Source organism: Bubalus kerabau, chromosome 1, assembly GCF_029407905.1.
Source record: "Bubalus kerabau isolate K-KA32 ecotype Philippines breed swamp buffalo chromosome 1, PCC_UOA_SB_1v2, whole genome shotgun sequence".
Classification (NCBI taxonomy): domain Eukaryota; kingdom Metazoa; phylum Chordata; class Mammalia; order Artiodactyla; family Bovidae; genus Bubalus; species Bubalus kerabau.
In genome coordinates this window covers 14,290,109-14,300,488 of record NC_073624.1, presented here as the reverse complement: position 1 = coordinate 14,300,488, position 10,380 = coordinate 14,290,109, and the positions used below count along the sequence as shown (strand labels likewise).

Genomic DNA, 10,380 nt, shown 5'->3' with positions numbered 1-10,380 from the left:
TCGACTGCATGGCTGAAGCTGGATTTTTTCAGAACTGCTGGCTGCCTTCACATTTCCTGGTGGAAGTGGGGCAGGTCAGCAGACAGCCCAGAGTCGTAGATAACTTTTGCCCACACATCATTCACTTTTGGGAGCGTTGGCTTGAAATTGAGGGGTGTGTGTGTTTATGTGTGTGTGTGTGTGTGTGTGTGTGTGTGTCTGGAACCGACGTGCCTTCCGTGAGCCTCAGAGATCCCTGTATTCTCTTCAAATGGGCTGATTACAACACAGAGGATGTGGACGGCGGAGTTTTTCCTGTTTGATGTCACACTGCTACCCTTTAAAAGTCCGAGGGGAAAAAAGGAGGGAATGCAGCTGAGGAGCCTCGGGCCAGAAACCAGCAAGGAAGAGGAGAAAGAGGCCGGCAGAGTCAGGGAGGCAGGGTCGGGTTTCAGACTCAGCACCGATCACTCAGAAAGCTGCGATGCTGGGGGCCCGCCTGGGGCTCTGGGTCTGCACCCTGAGCTGTGCGGTCCAAGCCTATCCCAACAGCTCCCCGCTGCTGGGCTCCAGCTGGGGCGGCCTGACCCACCTGTACACGGCCACGGCCAGGAACAGCTACCACCTGCAGATCCACGGAGACGGGCACGTGGATGGCTCCCCGCAGCAGACCGTCTACAGTGAGTGGGGCTCCGCCTATGCCGGGGGGAAGCTGGCTGCTCTGAGGATCCACCTGCAGGGCCTGGGGAGGCCTTAGCTGGGCCAGAGGGCAAATGCAGCCTCCTAGACCCTCGTCCAGTGTGTGTGTGTGTGTGTGTGTGTGTGTGTGTGTGTTTAGACCTCGGGAGAATATTCTGTCACCTCCCCAATTAGTGTTTATTGGTTTCTCCCAACAGAATAATTTCCATCTTTAACTAAAATCTGTCTTCCCACAAAGAGCAACCTCTTCCCCTTTGCCCTGTCCAAAGAGTCATAAAAATGTACAAATGATAGACAAGGAGGCTGGGAGGAAGAGAAGCCAGACCAGTCAGTAGACGCTGAGTTATGCTCATGAACGTTGGACTGGGTTAGCCTTGGAGGTTGTAAAGAGGATTCTTGTACCAGACCAAGGCTTGGGATAGATGAATCCAGGGGCTCTTTCCAACTCCGGGCTTCTAGTATTCTGGCCTTGTAAAAGTTCTCAGGAAAAATGCATCAAAGACTAGACTAGACAGCATTCACTGTCTTGATGAGTCTGACCCAGTGAATCCACACACCCATCCATCCACTCATCTATCCAACAACCTTACTGAGGGCTTCAGTGGTACCCAGGCTGCTATGAGCCAGTGAGTCTTCTCTGTGGAGCTGAAAGGTCTACCTAGTAGCAAATTGAGCTGCTTGGAAACTCACTGAAAACATAAGACAATCAGAATGTTTTTAAAGATCAGGTTTGTGGAAAATTGGACCACAGTCTACAATAGTCAGCCAACTACCTGTGCTTCCGATGTCCCCAGAAGGGAAAATGGGGTGGGAAGAGGATGGATGTTTAAAAAGACATGGTTTTCTCTTTTATGAAAACTAGTAAAAATTACTCTAAGGATACAGAAAACTGCCAACTGATTCAAAATTCAATCAGAGGAGAGAAAGAGTAATCACAATCTCTGTTTAATTTTAAAAAGTGTATTGTAGGAATGACTTGCCCTTTATTGCTGCACGGAATGATTCAGTAATTTTGCGATGGCCTTGCTGTATGCAAGACATTCATTCTGTTAAGAATCAAAGGGCCTTAAACGTGGTAGCAAGACAGATGAACATGCAAAGCCGAGAGTTCAGACCTCAAGTTCTCAGCAGATGGTGACGGGAGATAGGAAGAAGGTCTCCCCAAACACCAAACGGTTTCCAGAACTCAGGGGAATATGGTAGGATTCAGGCGTCAACATCTTGGGAGCCAAGTTTGAGCCACATGGCAAAAATCTGAACTAAATCGGGATACAGTTGCTGCCGCCAACAGAGTGCGTGTTTTATTCAATGGATACTTAGCAGCATCTGCAAGGTGTCCAACATTCCCCAAAGCTAAGGTGACTTCAGAAGAAGACCCAGCCCTTCAAGCACCTCCAGGGTTCTAACCCTTCATGTCTTCCCGCTGTGAAGAGACTATTGGGAAACATGGTTTTGCACCTCTCATTGAGGGTCGTCCTCCCTTCAAGATGAGGATAGTAGCTTATGGTACATTACTGTGATTCCCCTAGATGGAAAGGGCTGCAGACAATTAAAGACTGCTTCTAAAACTTATCTTCCTTTGATGAAAGGAAGCCCCCAAAGATGCATCCTGGTGGGGATGGAGGGAGGGCTGTGAGTGGTGCCGGAGGGGGCGGGGCTTAGCCTACTGAGTTTGCAGAATGAATCAGAGAGTTTTCCCTCTTGTAGCCACTGACCTCAGGCCCCCAAAAGGCACAGAGCGCTAGTTGAAATGAATTAAAATCACTGAGAGGAAGCAAAGTGAAATGAACTGATTTCAGATCTTTTTTTTTTTTTTTTTTTTCCAGAAATGTGCTTTCGTCATATATAGGTCCTAGCTAAGCCTGTGTCTCTGCCAATTAAGAAACCTGGGAAGGGACCGAGTCAGGGGTGGGAGGGAGACACTTCTCCTAGTTTGTATAAACTTTTATATTATTCAGATCAGTTATCATGAGCATTACATACATATAGATAAAGAAAGAGAGAGAGAGAGAGAGAGAGGTAGGCTAAGATAAAAGGTACCCAAAAAGGAAAGAAGAAACACCGATACATGTAACGAGGTAACACAGCTAGGTACCAGGCCGAGAAAGAATTTGTAATGACGTCCCCAGTGAACACCAAGCAATGCTGGAATTTTTGTAAAACCAACGATGGTTTTACACTGATGGAAAGATGTAGGGTGTATTTTCCCTCCCAGTTAATTATGCATTTCCAGTAAAATGCAGTTGACTTGATTAATGTGCTTTACTAAATTCTTTATTTTAACTTTTATAAGTGAGGAATTTTGATGAATCATTGAGTGTTCAGCCCATCTTTGGTTTGTTGATCATCATTAAATTATCTGCTACAAGATGCTAGACCCTCAGGACTCACAGCTGTTAACAGGGAACCCCTCTGAAGCCTGTATCTCCTCCCTACTGTAAACAAGGTCACCCTCTTGAACCCCGTGAGCCCCACTTTGTGGCAAGAGTAGCAAGGAGATGCTTATTACTCCCAGTTAATATCTCTCTCTAGATCCTAAACTTTTTACTTCCTTCACCTTCCCCAGTGTCACTTTCTTTACATGAAGCTGAACCATCCTTGGGCTTTTTAATCTTTCAAAATAATATCTTTCTTTTGGGGACCCCAAAGCTGTTTTGGATAAGGAAGTGGCAACCCACTCCTGTATTCTTGCCTGGAGAATCTCATGGACAAAGGAGCCTGGCGGTCTACACCCCATGGGGTGGCAAAGAGTCGGACATGACTGAGCAACTAACACACAACACAGAGCTTTTACACCCATCATCTTATTTATCACTAACTGGCCATGAGACGAGAATAGGGCAGAAAATTTTCACTTTTACAGCAGAGGTTGAGGCAAATGGTCATAGTAACAATCACTGGTATTTAGAAAGTGTGTTTATAGTGGATAAAAATATTATCTCCTTACATCCTGAAGTCGACCAAATGGGGTAAATGATTGTGCTCCAAATGAGAAAAGAGATTCAGGAACACAGATAAGTGGCTTGTGGTCACATATGGTAAGTGAGCTAAAGCACACCTGGACCGGGTCCCACACTTCTTCTGGGGTCAGGTACACAGACACGGCATCAGGAAAGGAAATGTCCTTCACACCTGCCGGGCTCCAACAGGTGTGGCCCCAGCAGCCAGGGGTTGGTTGATGCTTTCTTTCTGCCAAATTCTGCCCATGGGTCTGTGTAGACCTACCTTGGGCCCCTGCACCAGGGAAGGAAAGCAGCTCTTGCCTTTGCTAGACTTTTTCATCGGCTCCCATGGATTTGGTTCGAGCCTGCGCACCCTCACAGCAGCAGCTCCTGTCCCTCTGCAGGCTGCCTTCTGTCCGCAGTGGCCCTGGACACCACACACACCACCCAGAGGGACGCAGGCATCTGCCGGTGACGGCCCACGTGATGGCCTGTCGTCAAGGGCAGGCCAGCCACCCTCCATGGAGCCTTCCATCTGCTAAACATTTTCAAGGCACTTTTACAGCATCGTCCCTTTTGATCCTGCTGCAGCCCGGGGGAGCAGGCAGCACAGCTGTGAGATGAGAGCGATGACTTGCTGAGGCTACAACATTAGGAAGAGGCGTAACGGGGAACAGAATCTTAGTGTCTGGGTTCCAGGCTGCTGGCTCAGAACCTCTCCCCTGACCCCCTCCAGGGCACCACGACCTGGAAGCCTCATAGCCGTGGCCTGGATTTTGGCCCCTGATTGTGTCTTCTGAGGCTTGTCGTGACCTCAGTTGGAGATGAGCTCCTGGGCCGTGGGCAGAGGATGTCAGGGTCACGGACTGGAGTTTGAATATTGCCATAGGTTCCTCATCATTTAAGTTGGGAGGTTGCTATTTCCAACATTAATAGTGGTGACATTAACAACATAGAAGCTGGGGGTTTAAAAAATACTTTTTTATTTCTTTAGTTTTAGTGCCCAAGGCATGTGGGATCTAAGTTCTCCAACCAGGAATTGAACCTGAGCCCCCCTGCAATGGAAACTTAGGGTCTTAACCACTGGACCAGTAGGCAAGTCCCATAGCAGCTGTTTTGAGAATTTAAAATATATCAAGTACTCAGAGTACAATCTCTCAAAAACAGTTATGAAGTGTAATTTTTTTTTCCAGCTAAACTAAAAAATCATCAGGCTAGAAACAGCTTCTTGTTCCTTATGTTTCAGGTCTTCCCTCAACAGTAACTGTAGATCTGAGACACCCCAACAGACGCCACTATGGAGGATTTCATATCCTCTGCACCTCCCATAACCCACCCCACTTCCAGAAGCTTCTGTCAAGACTAATCCTTAGCCACACTTGGAAACCAATGACCGCTCCACTTGGGCTTCTTTCTGGCTCACTCTCAGCCTCACGGCCTCTGCCTGTCATCCTTCTGACTGTTCTGAGCTCACCTAGGGTCTGAGCACTGCCTGTAGCTGTCCTTGGAGGGCTCTGCATGGAGCCCACAGGGGGTGTATCTGGGGTGTAACTCACCCAGGAGGCGCCACCACTTACTGGGCACACAGGCCCGGCGTTCACAGCTCTCCAGGCTACCTTTCTAGAAGACCCCTGCCTGAACTACCTCCCTGGGGACTCTGAGGCCAAATGAGACACGTGGGGAACAACTCTCTGGTTGGCTAAGGGAAGAGACCCTGAGACTTAAACAAATGATCCTAGTAGAAAATGTCATGAAATTAAACAGCATTTGGGGAGGAAGTCTTGCTCAATTATCACTCGCATCACACCTTTTATGGTCTACTTGTACCCTTGCTACAAAACAGAAACTTTAGACTTTATTTAACTAGTCACTGGTACTTCTTAAAACTGCAAGTCTCCACGGGGTGGGCAAGGGAGCTGCTGTCACTTACTCAGGGTGTAAGTAGTGTGAATGGCTGTCAGGCTCTTGTCCAGGGCTAGGGGCTTACTCATTTGTTATTTCTGGCTGCGCTGGGTCTTCACTGCTGAGCGTGACTTTCTCTAGTTGCAGCGAGTGGGGGGCTGCTCTTCATTGCAGTACAAGGGCTTCTCATCGCAGTGGCATCTCTTGCTGAGGAATACGGGCTCTAGAGCGTGTGGGCTTCTGTAGTTGTGGTGCCCAGGCTTAGCTGCCCCGCAGCATGTGGAATCTCCCGAACAAGGGATCGAACCCGTGTCCCCTGCATTGGCAGGTGGATTCCCAACCACTGGATCACCAGGGAAGCCCCAGGGCTAGGTTTTGAGAGAGGCTGCCCCTGGGGGAGAGGGGCACCAGCAAGTGAGAAAAGGAAAAAGAATAGTGATGAAGAAGCAAGAAGCAATTCCCTGCATCCATTCAACATGGAAAGCTAAACCACCTGCTTCTCCACCCTAGAGAGGCATAAACTTATTAACACAGGTGATGAGGTACATGCTCTGATGGGGTGAGGCATTGTTTGGAGGGGCTGAGAAGAAAGAACAGTCCATGCAGATGAGGGAGATTAGAAAAGTCTCCATAAAATGGTGACATATGAGCCTGGCCTTGGAGCATGAGTGACCTGGATACACAGAAAGGAGAGAAGATTCACACAGAAAGGGTGCTGACTTCTGCATCGCTGGCTCCACACAGCTATCTCGGTGGAGGATCAGGCTCCAAGTACAATCTGGCTTCCTGAAAGACATCTGGGCATAGATTTCAAAATCACAAAAGCTTGGGAGAATGTGACCACCATGGCAAACATTAAGCAGTATGAGCCAAGGACTTCCCTGGTGGCCCAATGGTTAAGATTCTGCACTTCCAGTGTGTGGGGGAAGGGGGGACACATGTTCGATCCCTGGATGGGGAACTAAGATCCATACTGTCAAAAAATAAAAGTATGAGCCAAACAAAAGGGACAACAGAGTCCAGGGAGAGAGAAACGTGTTGGCACGAGTAGAAGAATGCTGGGAGCTTGGGGTGTCCCTACAGGCAGGGGAGAAACAGGAGGCAAGGTGGAGGGGAGGGGCGTGGGGAAGTGGGAGTCAGAAGAAAGAGGCTGAACAAGGACAACTGTGAGGAGAGTTCTGTGAAGTCCTCACCCTGCCCCTTCAGATCAATCAAGGCAGGCTTCTTGGAGGTGGGGACCACATGTGAAGCCAGGTTTGGACCTGAATGGTTTTCTCCACAGGCGCCCTGATGATCAGGTCAGAGGATGCGGGCTTCGTGGTGATAACAGGTGTGATGAGCAGGCGGTACCTCTGCATGGACTTCACAGGCAACATTTTTGGATCCGTGAGTTTCTTTCTGTGCTGGGTTATTATTTGCAAATACTTATCTCACAGCTCTGGCAAAACATAGAACCTTATAGCTTAAAGATTTCCACTTGCAGTGTATCTTGGTGATCTATTCACTGAGGACTTTTACCAATCTAAGTATCAGACGCTCTGGTTTATACAACTGGGGTCTGAACCCAGGACGTCCAGCTCATGGTTCCTGGGCTCTCAGCTTCTAATCTGACCTGCTCCCCTTTGTCCCCATTTTTGTGCCTGGTACAGTACCTTGTCTGCAGCCCAGGTCCTCACATCACATCCGTTCATATTGTAAAGTCCGTTAGAAAGAAAGGGTGAGGAGCCACTGGCATCTCATGATGTTGTTCCTAGATGTCCGTGACCTTGGGCAAGTCCCCTATATCTGTCAACTTCAGTTTCCTGACCTGGAAGAAGTCAAGGGTGGGGATGTGGATCATATGCCCTGTGGGCTTCCCCCAATTCAAGGTCTGTAAGGAATTCTCTCCGTCCCAGCTGTGACAGCTGCTTTGCGCTGGAGAGCAAGGGCTTTTCCGACCTACAAGGCAGCACTGCCCTTCCAAACATCAGGCCTTAGAACAGGCGCAGGAAGGCGGAGCTCCGGAGCTCCTCCCACCAGAAATTCCAAGACAGCAATTACTTTCTGTTTGCTTGCTGTGTCCCAGCACCCACCACAGAATCTGACCCAGAGCAGATAAATATCTGTTGAACAAATATAGATAAATAGATATGAAAATACCTGTTGACCACATACAGGCATATAGAGAGTCCTCATCTTTAAAATACTGACTTCCTGGACTCTGGGGCTTCCCTAGTAGCTCAGTCGGTAAAGAATCTGCCTACAGTGCAGGAGACCTGGGTTCAAACCCTGGGTGGGGAAGATCCCCTGAAGAAGGAAATGACAACCCACTCCAGTATTCTTGCCTGGAGAATTCCTCGCACAAAGGAGACTGGCGGGCTACAGTCCACGGAGTCACAAAGGGTCAGACACGACTCAGTGCCTAACATTTTCTTTCCTGGACTTTGAGGATTAAATGGCATACTCTGCAAAGGTCCCAGCAGTCACTGGGCAAAACCCAGCCCCAGTGAGTGGCTGAGTGAAGGCTTGCCTAGGTCATCTGGTGATGAAGTTCATGTCCTGAATTCCCACGTTCTGTCTCGGCTGGGAGCACCCTCACTTATGCGGGGCCCCACAAACCTCACCCCACCTTTGTCCAGGTGAAAAGGCTGACCCAAGTCGCCGCTGAGCCCAAAAAGGGTTTAAAAGGCAGTGACAGGGCAGGACGAGGCTGCATGGAAGTCGGCTTCCCTCCAGAAAGCTAGTTTTGTCCAGCGTGGCTCCAGGCAGCCACAGACCGCCAGGGAGTCCCCAGGCGGGCCGAGAGGAACCGCGCTGGGGGCCGGGTAGCTTAGAAATGAGTGGAAATCCCTTCTGTCCAGCAGGGCACGAAGGGGTTTTAAAGGCACGGCTCTTGCAGAGCGGATGGGAGGGATGGGGTCCCTGGGGTGCGGCTGGTCGTGTCCCGTCCCCGCAGGCTCCAGGCTCACCCCAGTCACCCCGCCCCGCTTGCAGCATCACTTCAGCCCGGAGAGCTGCCGGTTCCGGCAGCGGACACTGGAGAACGGCTACGACGTGTACCACTCGCCGCAGCACCGCTTCCTCGTCAGCCTGGGCCGGGCCAAGCGCGCCTTCCTGCCGGGGACCAACCCGCCCCCATACGCGCAGTTCCTGTCGCGCAGGAACGAGATCCCGCTGCCGCACTTCGCCGCCACCGCGCGGCCCCGGCGCCACACGCGCAGCGCGCACGACGGCGGGGACCCGCTCAGCGTGCTCAAGCCGCGCGCCCGCGCCACGCCCGTGCCCGCCGCCTGCTCCCAGGAGCTGCCCAGCGCCGAGGACTCCGGCCCTGCCGCCAGCGACCCGCTAGGGGTGCTCCGCGGACACCGGCTGGACGTGCGCGCTGGCTCCGCGGGCGCCGAGCGCTGCCGGCCCTTCCCCGGCTTCGCCTAGGGCGCCCGACTTGGGAAAGCCACGTCGTCTCCTGGGGGACAGGTTCCCCTGCCACCCCCAGCAGAGGAAGTGGAGTGGAGTGGCGGCTCCCTCCCCGGGAAGTCCGGCACTCCCTGCTCCAGGGGGAATCGCCCTTTGAGGCCTGCGGGATGGAACTCCTCACCCCACCTCTCCACGCACCCCTGGGAGAGGTGTCCCCGCCCACTCTCCTCTTCCCTCTCCTGTCCTCCCCATCAGTCCAGTCATTAAGAACAAAGGCTTAGGGACTTCCCTGGTGGCCCAGTGGTTAAAATTAAGCCGTGCCAACGCAGGGCATGTGGGTTCGATCCCTGGTGGAGGAACTGAGATCCCACATACCTTTCGGGCCAAAACAAACAAAATTTAAAAAGCAACAAAGGTTTAAGCAGTTTATCCCCTCAACACGCCCACCTCTCAGCCAGGGTGGTGAAGGGGAGAGCCCAAGCCATCCGATTCTCCACTACCCACTACTTTGTGTCATCTGCCTGGACCCTGCTTGACCTTGACCCGAGAGGACATTAACAGATGGACTGGGCAATCCTACTCGCAAACATCCTTAAGCATCTCTGGAAAAGCCTGTCCACAAGATTGGCGGTAGGCTGGTCAAAATTTAGCCAGAATGACTGCTCAGAGACCAGAGGCAAGGGATCAAGGTGGAAACATCCCCTCCCTACTGGGCGGTCCCCCTGCCCTGCCCTGTCCCTCTCTGCAGCCAAAGCCTGGGGCCCAGAGTGACCCCTGCGGCCCTGACACAGCTCTGCCTCCTGGATCACCTCTGGCTTGAGTGAATTGAGCCTGAAGAGGGGATCCAGTCTTGGCTCCAGAGAATCTACCCTGCTAGGATTTGTTTTTTCCAAGGGGAAAAAAATTCAAACTCTGCTTAGAGGCGTTTAGCTAAGTCTCTGCTTCCAGGTTGAGTGGCAATCCCAACTACACAACTGTTGCAGGGAGGGGCCTTGAGAACACTGCTGTGGGTTCTGGGGTCTTTGTGGCAATTGTGCCCTTTCACGAAGTGGCGTTGAGGATCCTGGGGAAAGAAATCCAGGACTGGGGACCCCAGTGCAGGAGTTAGAAAAAGCCAGCACTATCAGCTCTTCATCACCACCCTACCTGCCCTGCAGCCATGGCCAGAGGCTTAGCTAGGCTCCTAGGCTGGCACGTCTGGGTGTTACTCCACTTGGAAGTTCTGGGGGCACCAAAGACAGTTTTCAGTCCCAGAAGCCCCAGTGGCATCCTGAGGAATACCGACTCTCACTTACAGACAATGGAGCACCAGGCAGGGCGCTGATGACTTAGGCATCCTCAGGGGCCCCGTTCCTACCTCTGTTTCGATGGCCACCTGAAGAGGAGAATGTGAGCAAGCAGGGCAGATCTGAATAGCAGCTTCCTCCCAGTCACCTCACCACCCTCCCTGCCGCCCCCCGCTTCT

At 51.5% G+C, this 10,380-nt stretch overlaps 1 protein-coding gene across 1 annotated transcript; it reads left to right on the top strand.

Annotated features, from left to right (window-relative positions):
- The first annotated feature begins 463 nt into the window (after nt 1–463).
- On the top strand, nt 464–9,287 carry FGF23 (fibroblast growth factor 23). Its single transcript, XM_055566065.1, has 3 exons — nt 464–659; nt 6,805–6,908; nt 8,496–9,287. Exons 1-3 carry the CDS (start codon nt 464–466, stop codon nt 8,931–8,933), a joined length of 738 nt encoding a protein of 245 aa, XP_055422040.1. The 3' UTR covers nt 8,934–9,287.
- The last annotated feature ends 1,093 nt before the right edge of the window (nt 9,288–10,380 follow it).

Coding starts and splice junctions, on each gene's coding strand:
- FGF23 (XM_055566065.1), top strand. CDS start 464: ATGCTGGGGGCCCGCCTGGGGCTCTGGGTCTGCACCCTGAGCTGTGCG. Junction 660..6,804: donor CCCGCAGCAGACCGTCTACA/GTGAGTGGGGCT, acceptor TTTTCTCCACAG/GCGCCCTGATGATCAGGTCA. Junction 6,909..8,495: donor CAGGCAACATTTTTGGATCC/GTGAGTTTCTTT, acceptor CCCCGCTTGCAG/CATCACTTCAGCCCGGAGAG.